The 20,798-nt window shown below is 37.6% G+C and overlaps 2 protein-coding genes across 3 annotated transcripts in view; both read left to right on the forward strand.

Annotated features, from left to right (window-relative positions):
• Nucleotides 1-20,798, forward strand: part of LOC120428131 (uncharacterized) — a 481,672-nt gene that overhangs the window by 155,097 nt on the left and 305,777 nt on the right. The gene's annotated exons all lie outside the window — the stretch shown is intronic.
• On the forward strand, nucleotides 1,050-6,117 carry LOC120431900 (major facilitator superfamily domain-containing protein 6-like). Its single transcript, XM_039597032.2, has 3 exons — nucleotides 1,050-1,767; nucleotides 4,719-5,557; nucleotides 5,616-6,117. The coding sequence occupies exons 1-3, from the start codon at nucleotides 1,342-1,344 to the stop codon at nucleotides 6,040-6,042; spliced, it is 1,692 nt and encodes a 563-aa protein (XP_039452966.1). The 5' UTR covers nucleotides 1,050-1,341; the 3' UTR covers nucleotides 6,043-6,117.

The raw sequence follows: 20,798 nt of genomic DNA on the forward strand, positions 1-20,798 counted from the left end.
TTCCCAAGTAACATTTTTTCCAGGAATTCTACAAGAGCTCTTCAAGATAGCTACAGCATAGCAGTTTGGACCGCGGTAGGATAAAATTCTCTTCAAAACTTCTTCAGGAGTTTGGAAGAGTACTTGAAGAGCGTTTTATCCTACCGCGGTCCAAACTGCTATGCTGTAGCTATCTTGAAGAGCTCTTGTAGAACTCCTGGAAAAATTGTTACTTGGGTTATTTCCGATAGAATTATCGAAATAACGATAACGATAATCTAACGATAGATTATCGTTATCGTTAGACGATAATATTATTGACGATAATTTTATCGATTATCAACCTTGAAATTTACCAACACGTTGACTAAAGATTTGACTTGTTATATTTTTTTTTTAGTTCTTTTTTAGTCAGATTAATTTGCTTGCTTAGAGTGCAAAATGCCTTGCTAACAAGTAATTTTCAAATTAATTTGTCTCGTCTATTATTAAATTAGCAAAACTTATTCCACCTCATCACGAATTGACTACCGATACTACCCGGTTCAAACCGTCAGCGACGTTGAATTAACTCTCAGGCTCTAAAACGTTCTCAAACGTGACTGTAGCAGCAGCAGCAATCGTACGCCACATTCCCTTCACTTGCGGCCAATCTCTGATGGCCAAGTGCAAATAGACCAGATTATAGCCAGCTATCTTCTAGACCCGCTATAGTGTTGACCGCAGCGAGAAGTGGAATAAATTAATAAAGCCACAATCGCGCTCCATCACTAGCGGGTGTAGTGGAGTGGTTCGCCATTGTCGTGTGATGCTGCATAATGCTGAATTATCTAATCTATATTGGGTTGTTCAGGGGTGTACATCAGGAAGGATCATGAACTTCGAATTAACAGGAGAAAAACGAATTGCAAATTTTCAAACCAAAATAGATAAAGATTTAAGAAGTGATAGGAAAATTTTTACAAAAATATCACAACTCCTCGTTACGCCTCTGAACATAATAATTGGAAGATGTTGTGTGAAGGTGTCTCATCCCCGTGGACGGATGTTCTACAGAGCCATCCAACGATTCAACGATCCAACCAACAAGTCAGTCAGTCAGTGTCAGCCCGTCGTCGTCGTCGCAGATTCTCCTCGCCGGTCGTATATCGTTCATGGTCCAGGTGGCGTCTCAGCAAAGCACAGCATCCCCCAGAGTGATACTAGCAGCAGCAGCGTCTCGCGATCTCGAGCGGAAAATTGGAGTGAATTAATTCGGCGCAAAATCGCAATTTGTCACCTTTATGGAGTCTTCTAGCGTGGAAATCAGACCGAGCAGAGCAGTTCAGAAGCAGTTAGGAATTTCCCGTGGAAAACCGCAAGATGGCGCCCAAAACGGCGACGGAAACAGATGAGCACGTTGGCGCGAAAAATAGCCACGTGGCGGCCACCAAGCGTCGCGTCAACCCGAACCTGGTACTGCTCAAGGTGTCCCTGTTTCTGATCTTTGGCGCAACGTCGTCGCTGGTCCCGTACCTGACGGTGCACATGCAAAGTCTCGGACTGACGGTGGCCGAAATTGCAACCGTCTATCTGACGCTGCTGGGGACGACCTGTCTGAGTCCGCCCATCACCGGATATTTGGTTGATCGATTTGGCCGGTACAAACCGGTGCTGCTGGTGGCACTGGTGCTGAACATTGTGTCCCATCACGCGTTGGATCAGTTTGTGCCGCGGAGGGCCACGACGGAGCTGAGGACTTTGGTTGCGAAGGAGTACGGGGGAAACGAGGCTGGGAGGGAGTTTGTGGTATGTTAATGAGATATGGAATTGGAATTCTCAAGAAGTAGATTTTTTTCAATTCATACTGAATCTGACTAATCTTGAGAAATTTGAAATTCTCGGAAATCTGTGTTGCAAACTTTAATTATAAACTAACTTATTCCACCTATGTGGTTGATGCCCTCCTCACTTTTGTACACAATTTTCCTGTATTTTAATATTCGGAATAAAAAAGTTCAAAATTACAATTAAGTGGTCATAACATGAGACAGGGTTGCCAGATCTTCGATGTTATGGACTTGTTGGAAAGGTCTTTTGATAACTAAACCGACGGTGGGTCGGATGATGTACAGTATGTAAAAAAAGTATTTACACCCCTTGGGCACTATGCACATTTTGTGATGAAACATGTAAAAAAATTAAAGTTTGACAGGAACCTAGTACTACGTTTTGTTCAGAAACTCATGCCAAACAATTTGCTACAAAAAGCTCATGTAAAGATGATTTCTATAAAAAGTTATATAACAAATACGATTACGAAAATAAAAATGGTGCAAAAAAAGTTTGTACACCTTTCGAAAAATTAAAATAAATAATGTTATTTGTTGACAAATCACCATAAATCCAGTCTACCAACTCCAAATAGGCATCCTTGACTGATTAAAAAAATAATTTGGATTGAATATAAAGTTTACTAACTACTTAGTATAAAAGTTTATATAACTCTAGAAATTCTTTATAAAACTTATCTAAACTTAATTTTGCAAACTTTTAATTCAACTAAATGTCATTATATTACCATAGAATTGCTAAATAAACATTTTGGAGTAGGTATAACACCGTTTTGGGGGTATTAGTATCTATAGAATAGATTTTTCGTTGGAATTTCGTACCAACCCGGAATTACGTCGTAGGAAAATCCGCCGGCATCCGAACCGGTCCACGATTCACAAGTCAACCTATGTGGAATCGGAAAGGGCATAAAATTTCCGATCTTTTGATACCCAAACATCTAGGTTTTCTTTAAAACCTACGTTTTTAAATACCTGGGCAAACAGTAAGTTTAATTTACGAGAACAAAAATTACGAAATTCCATACATTTTTGGCAGGTTGCTCAAACGAAACCATAACAACGTTTTTGCTTAGGTATTTATTTAAAAACGTGGGTTTTATAGAAAACCTGGATGTATGGGTATCAAAAGATCGGAAATTGTATGCCCTTTCTGATGCCACATAGGTTGACTTGTGAATTGTGGACCGGTTCAGATGCCGGCGGATTTTCCGACGACGTAATTCCGGGTTGGTACGAAGTTCCGAATTTTTTTTGACGAAATTCCAACGAAAAATCTATTCTAGCGATACAAATACCCCCAAAACGGTGTTATACCTACTCCAAAATGTTTATTTAGCAATTTTAGTTAATATATTGACATTTAGTTGAATTATAAGTTTGCAAAATTATGTTTAGATAAATTTTATATAGAATTTCCAGAGTTATATAAACTTTTATACTAAGTAGTTAGTCAACTTTAAATTCAATCCAAATTATTTTTTTAATCAGTCAAGGATGCCTATTTGGAGTTGGGAGATTGGATTTATGGTGATTTGTCAACAAATAACATTATTTATGTTAATTTTTCGAAAGGTGTACAAACTTTTTTTGCACCTTTTTTATTTTCGTAATAGTATTTGTTATATAACTTTTTATAGAAATCATCTTTTCATGAGCTTTTTGTAGCAAAATGTCTGGCACAAGTTTCTAAACAAAACGTAGTACTAGGTTCCTGTCAAACTTTAAATTTTTTACATGTTTCATGACAATATGTGCATAGTGCCCAAGGGGTGTAAATACTTTTTTTACATACTGTATATATTATTTAAATACAATTAAGTAAGATCCGGCTTCAAAAAAGTACATAAATATCACTTCAGAGTCCATAACTTGAGACAACGTTGCCAAATCTTCAATGTTTTGGACTCGTTAGAAAGGTTTTTGGATTACCTTACCAACGATGCATAACATGAAGGTATTTGAGTCGATTCGGTCACTTATCTAACATCTGGAATACGAAAACACATTTTTAAGCATGACTTTTAAGCTACGTATCGAAAAATTATAAAAATCAATAGGTACGTATGGGACCTTAAACCAAAACGAATGCAACTGAACTGATCAAAATCGGTTCAGCCAGCGCTGAGAAAACTCAGAGAGAATTTTGGTCACATACACACACATACATACAAACACACACACACATACACACACCCACACACAGACATTTGTTCAGTTTTCGATTCTGAGTCGATAGGTATACATGAAGGTGGGTCAACGATCTTTCTGTGAAAAGTTAGTTTTTAATGCAGGATTATAGCCTTACCTCAGTGAGGAAGGCAAAAAAAGAAAAACTTTTTTTTAAATTTTGAGACTTTGAGGTTTTTAGATTTTGGAAAAAAAATTCAAATCAAATAGTGTTTTTATTACAATTTAGCAGTAGGAGGTTACATTTGCAATTCAGAGGTTTGAAGATTTTTAGATTTTTAGGTTTTAAGATTTTTAGATTTTTAGATTTTTAGATTTTTAGATTTTTAGATTTTTAGATTTTTAGATTTTTAGATTTTTAGATTTTGAGATTTTTAGATTTTTAGATTTTTAGATTTTTAGATTTTTAGATTTTTAGATTTTTAGATTTTTAGATTTTAAGATTTTAAGATTTTTAGATTTTTAGATTTTTAGATTTTTAGATTTTCAGATTTTTAGATTTTTAGCTTTTTAGATTTTTAGATTTTTAGATTTTTAGATTTTTAGATTTTTAGATTTTTAGATTTTTAGATTTTTAGATTTTTAGATTTTTAGATTTTTAGATTTTTAGATTTTTAGATTTTTAGATTTATAGATTTTTAGATTTTTAATTACGTTACTGATATTTTCCATATCGCATGATTTTGCAAAATTATGAGAGTTTTCGTTCTATTTTAGGCTCCCTCCTGCCTAACACTGTGCCCAGAACTAGCCGACCCAGAGAACACTTACATCCAGTTCTGTTCACCAGAAGTAAATGAGACCAGACAAATTGAACTGACATTCTTCAACGCAGCAGCTGACTCCCTCACCACATGCGGCTTAGTAACTCTCGAAAACTGTACTCTAAAGAAAGTGATCCAAAACCATCTCAACGTAGAATGCCGCCTCCCCCGTGTACCGGAGTACGATCGGACCTTTTGGTACTACCTGCTGATCCGATTCTTTGCCACAACCATGCTGACAGCCACCCTAACCATAACCGATCCCATCGCGTTGACGATGATCGAACAACACGGGGGTGACTTTGGTCGCGAGAAGTTGTACTCCAGCGCTGGAATGGCGATCTTTACTCCGCTGACGGGACTGATGATCGACTACTACTCCAGCGGCACGGGCGATACCAACTACAGGCCCGCATTCTACACGTACGACGTTCTGCTGGGATTGTCGCTGATTTCGGTGGTGTTCCTTCCGGTTGGCCACAAACAGCCCTCGGAGAGCATCATGAAACATCTGTTCAAGATCCTGCGACTGCCGCACGTGCTGATGTTCATCTTCTTCCTGTTTTTCTTGGGAGCGTTTTGGGGCTTTATCGAGAGCTATCTGTTCGTGATCATGAAAGAGATGGGCTCACCGAACTACCTGCTGGGACTGACCTACACCGTCGGAACGGTGGCCAGCATTCCGATGATGTACCTGACGGGGCCGATTACCCGGTGGGCTGGGCACGTGAATCTGCTGGTGGTGGCGTTTCTGGCGCATGCACTCAGGATTCTGGGATATTCATTTATTGAGTGAGTTACTTAAGTTTGGGGGTCATCCATCAACGACCTAATGCCCTCCTTCTTTCAGTAACCCCTTCTGGTGCTTCCCGATCGAGCTAAACGAGGCCATCTCGTGCTACTTCATGTGGGTCGTGGCCACCACGTACTGCGCCGTGCTGGCGCCGAACAACCTGGTGGCGACCCTCATCGGAGTGTCCGGAATGGTGCACTTTTGCCTGGGTAAAGGCGTCGGATCGTTCGTGGGTGGTTTCTTGATTGCGGAACACGGAACCAGGCTGGGCTTCCGGTACACCGGGTACATTGCGCTGGTTTGTGGTGCCTGCTACAAGCTGCTGCATCTGGTGTGGCTGAAAAAGTATGATAAACCGAGCAAGGAGGAGGCTGCTGAGCATGATCAGACCGTGCTGCAAACGATGCTGGAGAAGAGAGTGTCGTTGGTCCCGGCAGGGGAACAGTTTGCGGGATTGACTGAGAGTTCAAAGTCGGCTGCCTGAATACTAGTGTAATTAAATCTTTCAATTGTAGTAGAATGTAGTGCAATAAATCAACAATTTAGTTGTTTGAAACTATACCTACACAATATTATCATGTCGTATCGTACAGTTAAGCGCATGATATAAAAAATGGTTCTGACGCGTAAACTTTTGACATTGCAAAACGAGTCCATGCTAATGAGATTTAAAGACAATGTGCAAGTGGTTATGTTACAGACATGACCAATATGACAAAAACATTCAAAATCTAAATAAAATCAAATTGTTCGCTCTACAGCATTGCCTTGGCCTTCTCGATTGCGAGACTCCTACTCGAAACCGCGGGTCCCGGCCGTCTTTACATTAATTTGGAATTTAATTTTGTTGTGTAAAATTTTACCAACATACCAAACGGGCCCATCGGAAACACGTTGATTGCATTTGGCAGTGAATTTGCAGCACGTTGTTCATCCTGTGTCGACACTTTTGAGACAACAACCAACAATCCATCCAGCCCAGTCCAGGATCATTGCGTTCATCTTCCCACGGGAATCGCAAACATCTGGGCCGTTTATTTATGAAACCTTCCTGCAGGATAAATCCGGGCCCTCATTGCCCTGATTAAACGTCGTTATTGCCGGAGTATAATTTTCCCTCCCCCATCCTAGTGATGTGTACAAGCTTTGGGTTTCCTTTGAGGTTTTCCCAGAAATAACAACAGCCAGCAACGTTTCGGAGCACCACGTTCCGGATCACCTCCGGGGAGGGTGAGTGAAAAGACACACAATAGTCGAAAGATCAGTGTCTTGCGAACCTTCGTGGTGAACGGACACTAGAGCTGCGGTATTTTTTTTTTTTTTTTTTTTTTTTACTACCTAAGCTCAGAGTTATTCCAAACAAAATTCACAGTCTTTTTAAAGACTACCTGAGTTACTTTCCAAAATTCTAAACAGTCTTTTCAAGACTAACCCCACCTGAAATTTTGTTGTATTTTACAAACGAAGCCATCTTTTTAAGAGAACTTTGCTTGCAAAATGCGTCAAAACAAAGGTAAACGCAAATCTTCTGAAGATTTGGTCGTTACGTCGGTGAAGCGTTTGAACGCTAAACCGGCTAACGGAAACAGAAAAAGAAAACAGCCTCATCCGAGGTCTGATTCTGATTCTGAAAGTGAGGTCAATCCTCCAATTCCATTGGCAAACACTTTCGGTGTTTTATCCGAAACTGTTGACAAGGATCCTTCTCCTCGTACTGAGCCTACTGCCGTCGAGAAACGAGTAAAGGCTCCGCCAATTGTAGTGTCTTCCGTCTCCGATTTGGCCAGCTTTCGAACGCAACTGAAGAATTGCAAGGAAACTTGCAATTTGAAGGTTTCGTTCCAGCTTGGTCGAAGAGGAGAATGTCGCTTGTTGACGGAATCTTTACAAGATCACCAAACTTTTGTTGGTTATTTGAAAAACCACAAACACAATTTCTACACGTATGAGACCAAGAATGCTCGTCCATTCAAGGCGGTCCTGAAAGGTCTCTCCAACGACTTGTCGGTGGATGAGATCAAAAACGAACTTAAGGTGTTGCTTGGCTTTGCCCCATCCCAAGTAATACCAATGAAGAAAAAATCAAACGGGAATATTTCTCGCTTTGGTTTGACTTCACAATTTTATCTGATTCATTTCAATAGAAATGAAATCAACAATTTGAAACTTTTGGACAAAGTTCAGTTTTTGTTCCATGTACGGGTAAAGTGGGAGCATTTTAAGAAACATGGCGGTAATGGCCAGAATCTGACCCAGTGCCGGCGTTGCCAGGCATTCGGTCACGGTACTGATCATTGCGCCATGGTTCCAAAATGCATGGTTTGCGGGGATTCTTCTCACGACAAGGACAATTGTCCCGTGAAAGAAGTCACCCAATTTAAATGTGCAAATTGTGGTGGAAATCACAAATCAAATTTCTGGGATTGCCCCATCAGAAAAAAGGTTTTGGATTCTCGTGCTAAGCATCAGCCGAAATCCAAACCGAAATTTTCTCAAAGTCAGGTTGTACCTGCATCTTTAAATCAAACGTTCGTGCTGTCTCACTCGAACAATGCTAGAAATACCCCTACCGTGGAAAAGTTAGGTAACAGCAATGGCATTTCTTATGCCAACGTCGTTTCGGGTTCGGGTTCATCCACGAATTTTAAATCCTCTACCAATTTTCAAATTGGGCAGGTACCTCAAATTTCATTTGAAAATTTTTCTGCTGGCAACGCTTTGGGATCTTCTGATCTCGGCGATGTTACGTTTGAAAAAATGACTTTTTTGCAAAACTCACTGTTTGGTTTGATTCAAACAATGAGTAATGCTACATCCATGATGGAAGCTATCCAGATTGGATTAAAATTTGCGAATGATGTTGTTCTTACCCTGAAGTTTAATCATGGATCTAAGTAATTCCATCAATATTATGAATTTTAATGCTCGCTCTTTAAAAGCGAAAGAAAATGAATTTTTCAACTTTTTACGAGTTCATAACGTGCATGTTGCTGTTATAACCGAAACATTTTTAAAAACTGGCACTTATTTGAAAAGTGATCCAGATTATAAAGTTATAACCAATAACAGAATGAATCGAAATGGCGGTGGAGTTGCAATAGTTATCCACCGTAGTATGACTTATAGCACGTTACGTGACTTTAAGTTAAAAGTTATTGAAAGTTTGGGCATTGAACTTGAAACTTCTTTTGGGAAAATTATGATTGCAGCTGCATATTTACCATTCCAATGCACTGGGGAAAATAAAAATTATTTCAAAGGGGATTTGAATAAACTTACACGGCATAGATCTCGATTTTTGATCATCGGTGATTTTAATGCCAAACACCAATCTTGGAATAATTCAAAAGTAAATTCCAATGGTAAAATTCTATTCAGAGATTGCACTTCTGGTCTTTATTCGGTTTTATACCCGAATGGGCCAACTTGCTTTTCTTCTGTTAGAAATCCATCAACAATTGATTTGGTTTTGACAAATCAAAGTCAGTATTGTGGTCCTTTAGTGACTCATGCTGATTTTGATTCTGATCACCTTCCAGTAACTTTTTCACTTTCTCATGAAGCAGTTACCAGACCCAATAGTTCTGTGTTTAATTACCACAAAGCTAATTGGGACAGGTATCAGCATCATATTGAGAACAATTTAAATCATGATTTTGTTTTAGAAACCAAAGCTGATATTGATTCAGCCTTGGAATCTTTAACTAATGCAATTTTGGATGCTAGGAATATTGCTATTCCTAAAGTCCAAGTCAAATTTGATTCTCCCATTATTGATGACGATCTTCAGCTTCTGATTCGTCTGAAAAATGTTCGTCGAAGACAGTATCAACGTTCTCGTGATCCTGCACTGAAGCGAATTCAAAAAGATTTGCAAAAGGTTATTGACCACAGATTCACTCTCCTGCGAAATGAAAAGTTCGCAAGAGATGTCGAACAAATTAAACCTTATTCCAAACCTTTTTGGAAACTTTCAAAGGTTCTTAAGAAACCTCAAAAACCAATCCCTTCTTTAAAAGATGGTGATAATATTCTATTAACTAATGGGGAGAAAGCTCAAAAACTTGCTCAGCAGTTTGAGAGTGCTCATAATTTCAACTTAAATGTTCTGAGTCCTATTGAAAATCAAATTTCAATAGAATTTCAGAATATTGTTGAACAACAGTTTTCATCAGATGATGTTTTTAATACGGATCTGAATGAAATAAAATCTATTATCAAAAAATTTAAAAATATGAAAGCCCCTGGTGAGGATGGCATTTTTTACATTTTAATTAAAAAACTACCTGAAGCAACTTTAAGTAGCTTGGTCAAAATTTGCAACAAATGTTTTGATTTGGCATATTTTCCCAGTAGTTGGAAAAATGCCAAAGTAGTTCCGATTTTAAAACCGGATAAAAATCCTGCTGAAGCCTCAAGCTATCGGCCCATTAGTTTGCTTTCATCTATTAGTAAATTATTCGAAAGAATAATTCTTAATAGAATGATGACGCACATTAATGAAAATTCAATATTCGCTGATGAGCAGTTTGGATTTCGCCTTGGGCATTCAACTACTCATCAGTTGTTGAGAGTTTCAAATTTAATTCGAAGCAACAAATCTGAGGGCTATTCTACTGGCGCTGCTCTTCTAGACATAGAAAAAGCATTTGACAGTGTTTGGCATAAAGGTTTGATTGCGAAATTGAAAAGGTTTAATTTTCCGATTTACATCGTGAAAATTATTCAAAATTATTTGACGGATCGTACTCTGCAGGTATGTTATCAGAACAGCAAATCTGATCAACTACCTGTACGTGCTGGCGTCCCTCAAGGAAGCATTTTGGGTCCAATTTTATACAATATTTTTACTTCTGACTTGCCTGATTTGCCCCCAGGATGTCAGAAATCACTTTTTGCTGATGATACAAGCATCTCCGCCAAAGGTAGAAGCCTTCGTGTCATCACAAGAAGATTACAAAAAAGCTTGGATATTTTCAATTCTTATTTGAAAGAATGGAAAATTACTCCAAATGCTGCAAAAACTCAACTTATTATTTTCCCTCACAAACCAAGGGCTGATTTTCTTAAACCAAAAAGTCATCACATTATAAAGATGAATGAGGTAAATTTAAAGTGGGAGGATCAAGTGAAATATCTTGGACTTGCTTTTGACAAAAACCTTACTTACAAGGATCACATTGAAAGTATCCAGGTTAAATGTAACAAATATATTAAATGTTTGTATCCACTTATAAACAGGAATTCTAGACTTTGTCTCAAGAATAAACTGTTAATTTATAAACAAATTTTCAGACCTGCCATGCTTTATGCTGTGCCGATCTGGACAAGCTGTTGCTTAACCAGGAAGAAAAAACTTCAGAGGATTCAGAACAAAATTCTGAAAATGATTCTGAAACTTCCTCCCTGGTTCAGCACCAGTGAACTTCATCAATTAGCCGAAGTTGACACTTTGGATGTTATGTCCAATAAGATAATTGATGCATTTCGACAAAAATCATTGCAGTCTTCAGCTGCATTGATCCGCTCTTTATATAGTTTATAAGTTAGTTTTAAGGTATCCCTTTTCCCTATTGTACATGTAGGACCTCCTACATTTGAAATCACTGAATAGCGAAAGCTACAATATTTCATGAATAAATGAAAGTTGCTAGTATTTAAAATTGAGGTGAAAAGTCATCGATTGTGATTGGACACTCAATAATATTTTAACTGAATGAATGTACATGGAAGAGAAAATCAAAATAAATATAAATTAAAAAAAAAAAAAAAAAAAAAAAAAATAGTCGAAAGATGCTGCTGCTGCTGGAAAACCACCAAACCGGAGCAGCAGCCAGGACTTTCAAAATTGCAAGTAAAGGTGGTCCTTGTGGAACAACAAAACCCCCCCCCCCCTCCCAGTTTTCTTCGACCCCCAAGAGATAATCCTTAGAAATTGCTTCTCATCACGTTCACGTCGGTTCGGTTAAGGTCCGGAACCGTCTTCGGAGTGCATCTTCAGCGCTCAAACAAACGCAAACTGCTTTTGGATGGATGAATGGTTGGTTGGCGGAGGAAGACGAGTGAATAGGACACCGACCAGAAATGCAACGCAATGGCGTTTGGAGGGAGGAGGGGGGGTTATTCCTTAGAAAGGATCCACTGATGATGAAGGTGCGGTTGGTTTTAGAGGAAGAACAATTGCCCTCGGTGAACGCCGGATGTGCTGGACCGTGTGCAAATTCAATTGAACCAAAGCGAGCAGCTAACTCAAATTGGGTTTGCGATAATTTTAAGAAAAGGGAGGAAAGTTTGAAGAACTTCTATTTGAGATGCCATTATTTAAGCTACAAGTAGACATTAAGTTTATTTTCTAAAATTAGGTAAAATTCCTGCAAAGTAGAAAACTACGAGTAGTTTAATATTCTTAATTATTATCTCAATTTAAATCAAACATGCCCAAGGGTCTTGATTTTCGGCTCAAAGATTAGAAATCACTCACTCATCGCCGAATCTTTACCGACTGGAGCGCGCAACCATTCGCGAGCGAACACGACACGCTAGCTGCCAGAGCCTTGGCCAATCGCTTCCCATAGCGAAACAAATACTTCGTGATTTTTTTCGCCTATTCCGTCCGTCGAACCGAGTCACAAACGAATAGGGGAAATATACCCATTTTAATCCTTATAAGCGGTCGCTTTTGAATGATGCTGGATAATCTGAAGTGTTCCTTGAAATTTATTAAAACCAAGTACTCCAACGAGTAGAGCAACTTTTTGTGAACATTTCTGTTTATTTTCACTTTTATTAAAAGTTATGCTATTCCTTTTACAAGCATTTAAAAAAAATATTTCCCAAATGCATTCAAATCAGTCGAGTGCATTGGGCCACGCCCATTTTTCTATTTTCAGCTTAGTTCTTTTTTTCTTCCAGCGCTCTTTTGGGTCTGCTTAGTGCTGCCAAAATTGATGAAATTTTAAGCAAACACTCACGCAAAGTAGCATTTATAGAGAAAATTCCCTGGCATCACTAGCTCACTCTAACAGCATGCTGGTGGTGTTGGTGGCCTGGCCACCCTTTGTTCTTTCTTTGCCTTCGCTTCTCGCTCGGTTTTCTTCAGCCTTCGATTGGAATGGGTAATCAAAATCTAAACGTCAAAAGACTTGGCGCGTTTGTTTTTCTGATGGCGCTTGCTAATTATTTACATGTTTCGGTATTATTTTTCAACTGAGTGACTAACAAATGTGCAAAAGAACATGTTGCCGGTAGTTGGAAGCAATTTTATATCTTAAGCGCTTTGAAATCGTTAGCGCAAGTGAAAAGATATTGATGGCGACTTTCGTTAAGCAGTTAACCTCTGATCTTGCGTGTGGATGTGTGTGCCACCAAAATGATGAGAAATGGTCTCGCAAAATAGAAATTATGATCAAAAGTGCATTAAATTTGATCTTTTTGGCCAGAAAAATGGCATAAATTTGCGTGCTTACTTGAGGCAATGCTGTTGCTGGTAAGTTTAAAGTAAAATTAGGTAAAATTCCTGCAAAGTAGTATTTTTGGAGCTTTAATCGAGCATCAAACTCTTCATATGACGAAGATAGGTGTTTGATTAGAAAGGGTATATTTCCCCTATGTTCAGAGAGGAGAGAATCTAACAAAATACCAGCGTGGCGCTCTTTTGGCCTGCGCTACCAGAGTTTGCCGTCAATTTATCTTTGGCATGGTGGAAATTGCTGTAAAATGTGTCTTTGTGTTGTGTTGTCAACAAAATTGCAAAACGATTTTGATAACATTGATTTTAAGCAGTTTAATAACCAAACGTAACCATTTTCAAACAGGGCCAAGCAACACTGCAGCTCTAATCGTGTCCGTCTCATATGTAAAAACAGCAAGCCGAGAAAAACGCGTGTCAAAGTTGTCCCGCCCATAAGGCTGCGTGTTAGAATTTCACGAAAAAGTGGATTTTCTCCGGCTTTCTAGAACCAAGTACTACATTTTATTAGTTTTTCTGATAGTTTTCATTATTTTGAACCAAACTGCATCATTACCTCAAAATTGACGAAATTACATATGGGACGGACTAGCTTCGAGCGGCAGAACACTAGTAGGCAAATTTGGCTATTTTTAGGAGAACACGAGTTTTAGTTCGAGTCACAGAATATTCAGCAAATCGAAATCGGAGTCGCATAAATATCAACAATGAAAGCTTATATTTTTGCAGCAACGATTCAATTTGGTTTAGTTTTGTCATATGAATGCGTTACAACTTGAGCATACAACTAAAACCGTCATTAAAAAAAACAACGAATCATATGATTGCAAAATGACGAACTTTATTTGATCAGGTGGTGTTAATTTCTAAGCAGTTTTCAAAATAATTGCTTAAAAAGTAAATAAAAAATCTGGGTGTAAATAAAAAGAAATAAATCTTTAACAGCAAAAAACTGTCTACATTATAGTTAGCAAAGTGACTAGTTTGGCGCAAGAATGAGCTAAAATTTAACAGTTTAATTTTCCTTGGAAAGCATGACTTGATCAATTCTACATTAGTTGGTTCAATGTATTGCATGGCTTTTTTTCGAACAGGTTATTTATTGAATATTTTGCCTCAACATACATCTAAAATCAATTGCCAGATTATAAAGCCTCTGAATTGAGGCACTAACAAATTGATTGATAATGTTTGCAGAAGAAAAAAAAATCCAGCCTATTCCGTTTTTATAGTCCAACCAGTTGAGCTGAAAAAAAAAGTGTAATAAATCACTTTAAAAAAAATACCTTCAGTATTAGGGTTGTGGAGTCGGAGTCGGAATCTGAGTCTAAATCGATAATCATCATAAGTCGGGGTTCGAGTTGAAGTGGCAGTAGGCTAATATCGAGTCGGAGCTTTTTGAAGAGCTGGAGTCGAAGTTGGAGTAAATCTAAATCTTCAAAAGAGTCGAAGTCGCAAAATTTTCAGCAGTCCATGTCGGAGTCGCTTCAAATGCTAGCCGACCCCACAGCCCTGCTCATTATTATTATTGTCATTTGACAGATTCTGTTGCTGTGACTTCATTTATCATTTGTTTAATTCCAATAACTTACGGTTGTCACGGTGAATAAGCTTGATGCACTGCAAAGCCTGCTCCTTTTCGTCAGGATCAGAAGTTTCTTCGGCAGTCTTTTGCAGAAGAACAATAGTTCGGTCCATTATTTGTTTCGCCATGTATTGGTCCGGAATTCTTAGCTGAATTTCGATTCGGTCGTTGTTTCTGTTCGTTTCCTGTTTTAATGTTATTAAGTCCCGCTGTTGACCTACATGGAAGAAAGATATCGATAACTTTTATTGCACTGTGAAATAATAATATTATGTTGTTTTTGGTGCTTTTTTTTTGTTGATTTTTCAATTGAACTCTCTTCAGCCAATTTATTTTCAAAGATTTTTTTCCATTTGTGAAATGGCATTGAGATCAACTTTTGTCTTACGTAAAGGATGAATTATTTGAATGATTGTTATACGTAACACATTTCAAAGAATCATCAGGGGAAGGAAGAATTCGTGGAAATACCGTACCAAAGCTTTTTTTTATTGATTAGGCTGGTACAAATTTTATTTAATGTTTTTGTCCCCCCGCTTAAAAGTTGGCCCGAAAAATCAGGGGGTAAAAAATATTTTATTAAAAAATTTCAAAATTTCAATGGAAATTGAACTGCAATCAGCTGAAATCAATTTAAAATGCATTCTCCTGCGTTTAAAATCATTTTTAGCATATTTGGGTTGATTTAAAAATGATGATAATTTCTGACCACCCTACAAGAAAAAAGTTATAAATTAGATTGTTTTCCTATTTTTTTAACTGATTTAAAAATTATCATGAAAACAAAATCCGCATCCACCGTAGATCGTTCGCAGCACCGTCCGTTCGAAAACTCCAAGGGCTCGTTTGTCCTCTTGCCGCAGCGTTGAGGTCTCATGACCATAGAGGGCAACCGGTCTAATCAGTAATGTAGATTCAAAAAGTACATTAAATTTCCCTTATAACAACATGTTCCAAATTTTTAGTGTTTTGCCTTCCTCACTGAGGTAATGCTATAATCCTGCTCGAAAAATAAACTTTTGAAAAACAGCTCGTAGACCTATATTCATGTATACCTATCGACTCAGAATCGAAAACTGAACAAATGTCTGTGTGTGTGTGTGTGTGTGTGTAAAAAAATGAAGTTGACTTTATAGCTGTCGGCCACCATTGCTAGTACCAACCACAAGTGTCTTCCTTTTTATCTACAAGGACTTCGCCGCCCTGGGCTCCTAAGTGTATGGAAGTATGGCGACGGCGCCGAATACCCATATTTACACAAAGAATTTTAGAGTGTGTGTGTGTGTATGTGTGTGCGTATTCCCCTTGGTGCTCAAAATTCTTGCCAAGTTTTCTCGGCACTGGCTGATCCGATTTGAGTCAAACAAGTTGTATTCGGTCCGGTTTGGTGCCCCACTATTGAATTGTTTGAAGATCCGATAAGTAGTTCAAAAGTTACGTATAAAAAAGTGTCAAAGTTGCGAATCGGGTGCTGGAATTTTGATGCCGGATCTCACTTAAATGCATATAAACTATGTCCGGATCCATCATCCAACCCATCGTTGGTTAGGTAATCAAAAGACCGTTCCAATGATTCCAAAACATTGAAGATCTGGCAACCCTGTCTCGATTTATGACCACTTAAATGATATGTATGTACTTTTTTGAAGCCGGATCTCACTTAAATGCATGTTAACTATGTCCGGATTAATCATCCAACCCATCGTTGGTTAGGTAATCAAAAGACCGTTCCAATGATTCCAAAATATTGAAGATCTGGCTACCGTGTCTCGATTTATGACTACTTAACTGATATTTATGTACTTTTTTGAAGCCGGATCTCACTAAAATGCATGTTAACTATGTCCGGATCCATCCTCCGACCCATCGTTGGTTAGGAAGTCAAAAGACCTTTCCAATGAGTCTAAAACATTGAAGATCTGGCAACCCTGTCTCGAGATATGACCACTTAAGTGATATTTATGTACTTTTTTGAAGCCGGATCTCACTTAAATGTATGTAAACTATGTCCGGATCCATCATCCGACCCATCGTTGGTTAGGTAATGAGTCTCTCCCATGAGTCCAAAACATTGAAGATGATCGCGCATAACGCAAAGTTATGATCGCTTAAGTGACATTTGTGTATTTTTTTTATTGAGAAATAGATGGAATTTGTGTCCAAACCCATCATATCACCAAATGTTGGTAAAAAGTGAGGAAGGCACCAACCACATAGGTGGATTAAGTTAGTTTTTCTCTTTAAAAATACTTTTTTTTCGGATTTCTGAGTACGCCATCAAATCGGGCGTACAATTTTACATATAAGTCCCTTTGACACCAAATTTCTATCTCATCTTCGTTTCAGGCTGCAAATTATTGAAAAAAACCTCTTTTTTCACATGTTCAAAAATGGAAAGGGTCGTACCGTCACGAGATATAAAAAAACGGACCTCGGATTCGTGATCAGGGACAAAAGTTACCCCTTAGGACAAAGTTTCACGCAAATCGAAGAGGGGTCGGGGCAACTTTTCCCAATTTCGTGTGAGTTGGTAGAGAATTACCCCGGTTGGATCTGGGATCCACACTTACTCACCTTGGATGTTCATTGCAACGTCTTCTCTTATTCCAAAATATTGACTAATTCACAATGTTCTAGCAACCTTTAAATAGAAATATTTTGACATGTAACATAATAAATATAAATAGAAATATTTTGACATGTAACATTAACTAACAAACTGAAGATTTTTGTCAATTTTTTTTTAAATTTGATTTGTAAGGTGCCACATATTTTAGCCTGTAGCAAATCATTCACAACTGCTGAATTTAAGATTTTTCGTAACCTGTTTATTAAATCGAATACCCATACAACGTATAAATACTACAATTTGTCTTATATTTCATTGCGGCACAGTTATTACTTCAGAGATCTTAAACCCCACTGACACGGGCTCCCTATAGCTGGCTTTAAGGTAATGAACTGACAAAAGTGTAATCTGAGCACCAGTTTTAGATTATATGTGATCAGCCTCGCTCTCAAGCTGTTTGGGACTCAACTCGCATAAACTTGTTCCATTAGGTTCAACGTGTTGCAACGCGTTCAACGAGTTTGATTTCGATTGACTGACTTACGTTGAAATTATTTTGGGAATATAACTGTTACCATGCTTTATTTTTATAGGAAAAACAAATGCATTATCTGAGAAATTTGTAATCTTACTACTAGTTACTAGAACAAAATCACCACTAACTTTTTAAACTTATATAGTTCACACAAACAACGGTCGTGTCGATGGGTATCACTTGATAACATGTTAGTAGAAACTGAACGGGGCTTTATATACGGCGCCAAGCGTTGACCGCCCGTGAAAAAAAGAACCACGTTGCCACGTGTTGGTAACTAACTTGTTATGACTGGAATACTATGTTTATTTCAAAAGGGTACATTTTCGTAAAACTGTATTTCACACTTATAAGGTGAAACTATTATTATGTGTTGTATATTATAAAACTGCTTCAAAAATAGGTCACTGTTTCCACGCAACGAAATCCATGAAAATTTCAGCGATGACCTATACATGTTAGGGTAACAAAATGTTCGTAATTGAAATACGCAACTTCAAGTTATCGCAGTTTTAGTGAAAAATGTCTATTTTTACCCGTTTTCGTCATTTTCCCATTTTTGCGCGTGGCGCGTCGAAAAACCCAGTTTTTATTTGTAAAAAATCGTATCTCAGAAAATTGAAAACATAACTTCACCATTTTTTGATATGTTATGTAAAATTTTCCGAGGAATCAGGTAAAAATATTTTCAGACATAGGCTCTTTGGTCCCGAGACCTTCAAAACAGCATTTTAAGTTTTCATACGACCTTTTCAAATGTTAAGCTAGATTTTTGAAACTTCTTACTATTTTTCCCAAATAGCCAAACTAATCACCTTTCTTTTGCGCTCAAGACAGCGAAAATCGGTTGAAATGGTGAGGAGTTTTTTTTTTAAATGTCGTTTTTGCAAAAATCGACGAAAAATGCCATTTTTCGGACCACCCTAACACGGCGTAGGTGACCCTAATGTCCAATCAAAAAAATACGGATCTAATTATTTTGGCCAAGGAACCCCCAGAAAATTTTTGAGCCCGATCGGAGAACTTTTTTTTCGAATCATGCTGTTTTCGTGGGGAATTGCTGATATAAAACAAAAACAAATCAGAATTTTAACGTTTTTTTATAACTTTGTGAGTTTATAATTATAGCCAAGTTTTTAAAGTGTCAACGGATAAAATAATCAGCATACATTTCGTCCCTCGGTTAAGCTTAGTTTAACACGGGTTTGAACACGTTTTTGGTGAAATGCTGATGATAAATTCTTCCGTAACGTTACAACGGTTTTGCGTTTCGTTTTTAGTTTTTTTTGTTTTAACTCGGAAATTTCAAAGCAAACACCTCAATATTTTTACAGATTCTGAAAGCACGTTAAATTTGCCAAAATAATCAACTTCGGTTCGGGCTAAGGATTTACCGTTTCGATTGTTGTTCTACGAGCGAGAGCGTGAGTGTGAGATTACAACGGACTAGACTTTTGTGGTTTTGTTGAGCGTTTAGCAGAACTTTTTTATGTTTTTTTTTAACATAAAACTGCTGAATCGAATGGCATCATTGATTTTTTGAAAAAAAGTTAAGCTAGTTTTTTTTGCAGACGCTGTAGGGGAAATACACCCATCTTAATCACTGAGCTGTTCGACCAATTCTCATCACTTTTGTCGTTTTCCGCTATTAAATCAACATTTTCAGATGTATCAACATCAATGGAGACTTGCTTGCTCACTTTTATTTGAGTTATTTGTTACTTTGGAACAGTCAAAAACACTTTAAGAAAGCTGTAATTCATGATCAAAGTGCTGATAGGCTGATAATAGAAATAGGCTGAAAAAGGGTATAGTTCCCCTACATCGCGTGACGTTACAACGCAGACTTTTTCAAAAAGAGTGTTCTGATTGCGTTGAAACGTCACGGAAATTCTCAACGCTGAATCTTTGCAAAAAATTGACCAATTTCGATCTACCCAGTTGCATTCGACGGAAATTTATACAATTTTTAGAAAAGGCTGCAATATAAAATTTGTAAATAAAACCAAAACAAATTAAAACTTTTACTTTTTTTAACTTTATGAGTCTAAAATTATATTTAAGTTTTTACTATGACAAAAGAGAAATGATTCTTGGAAATTTCCAGAATAAAATAATCACCATACATTTTGACCCACGGTCAAAATCGGTTGCAACGCGACGAAACGCGTCTAACGGCGTTGTACGAGTTTACACGGGTTTGAACACGTTTGCCGTGAAGAGTTGAGTCAGCGCTAGCACAAAGACTATATAATGAGTGGCTTAATTTTTAAAACCTCAATTTTCGGTAAGGCCCTGCAAGGTAAATATAGCTGTACTCGTTGATTTTTTTTGTCGAAAAAAAGAGGCTTGTGTTTTTAATTGTAGTGGTTCCACTTATTAAAGTGCTTTATTGTGTCTACTTACTGAATTTTTGTGCTTTTAGTTACTTCAACTGCTGGATTACTTAGAAATAATAGAAAAACTAACCTGATTTACCTAACAATGTGTGTGCGGCGTAATCGAAACTTTCGTAAACGGATGAAAAACAAGGTAATTTGTTAAGGTTGTATATTTAGGAGTAACAACTAAAAAGTTCTTCAATTTTTAACCAACATCTGATACAAACTTACCAGCGCCCTACAACTGGTGTCAGATTGATACTGCATCTACCAGCGTTCATAGTGGCAACTCAGCTGGTCATTGATTCTGTAACTCGCGAGCCTGTACAAACCAATTTGACCAATATGCAGCGAGAAATCGGTAACACAGCAATGATTAGGCAGAACCATTTAATCTGACATTTTACACTTTTTTCGCCCCTTAGATCGTCTCACCGAAGCAGAAAGTATCGTGGATTCAACGCAGACTGATTCGAATTTTTCTTGAGTTAGATGCTAGTTAGGATTATCAATAAAAACAAATAAACTCGATGACTTCACGAAATCATCTAACAGTTTATTTGATAGCTTACATTTAGATTTAAAAGCAGTTCTTAGGTCAAACAGTAAAAATGTCAATTGAAATGTAATGAGTTGAAATAAAGTGCTGATCAACAAAGATCGTAACAGCACTTTGTTCCGACATGGTTGACACTTTTTAAG

The sequence above is a fragment of the Culex pipiens genome, chromosome 2 (assembly GCF_016801865.2).
Source record: "Culex pipiens pallens isolate TS chromosome 2, TS_CPP_V2, whole genome shotgun sequence".
Lineage (NCBI taxonomy): Eukaryota > Metazoa > Arthropoda > Insecta > Diptera > Culicidae > Culex > Culex pipiens.

What these genes read in the sequence shown, in the direction of transcription:
- LOC120431900 (XM_039597032.2), top strand. Translation starts at nt 1,342, where the DNA reads ATGGCGCCCAAAACGGCGACGGAAACAGATGAGCACGTTGGCGCGAAA. An exon ending in AGGCTGGGAGGGAGTTTGTG is followed by an intron (nt 1,768 to 4,718) that starts GTATGTTAATGA and finishes GTTCTATTTTAG; the next exon opens with GCTCCCTCCTGCCTAACACT. An exon ending in CTGGGATATTCATTTATTGA is followed by an intron (nt 5,558 to 5,615) that starts GTGAGTTACTTA and finishes TCCTTCTTTCAG; the next exon opens with TAACCCCTTCTGGTGCTTCC.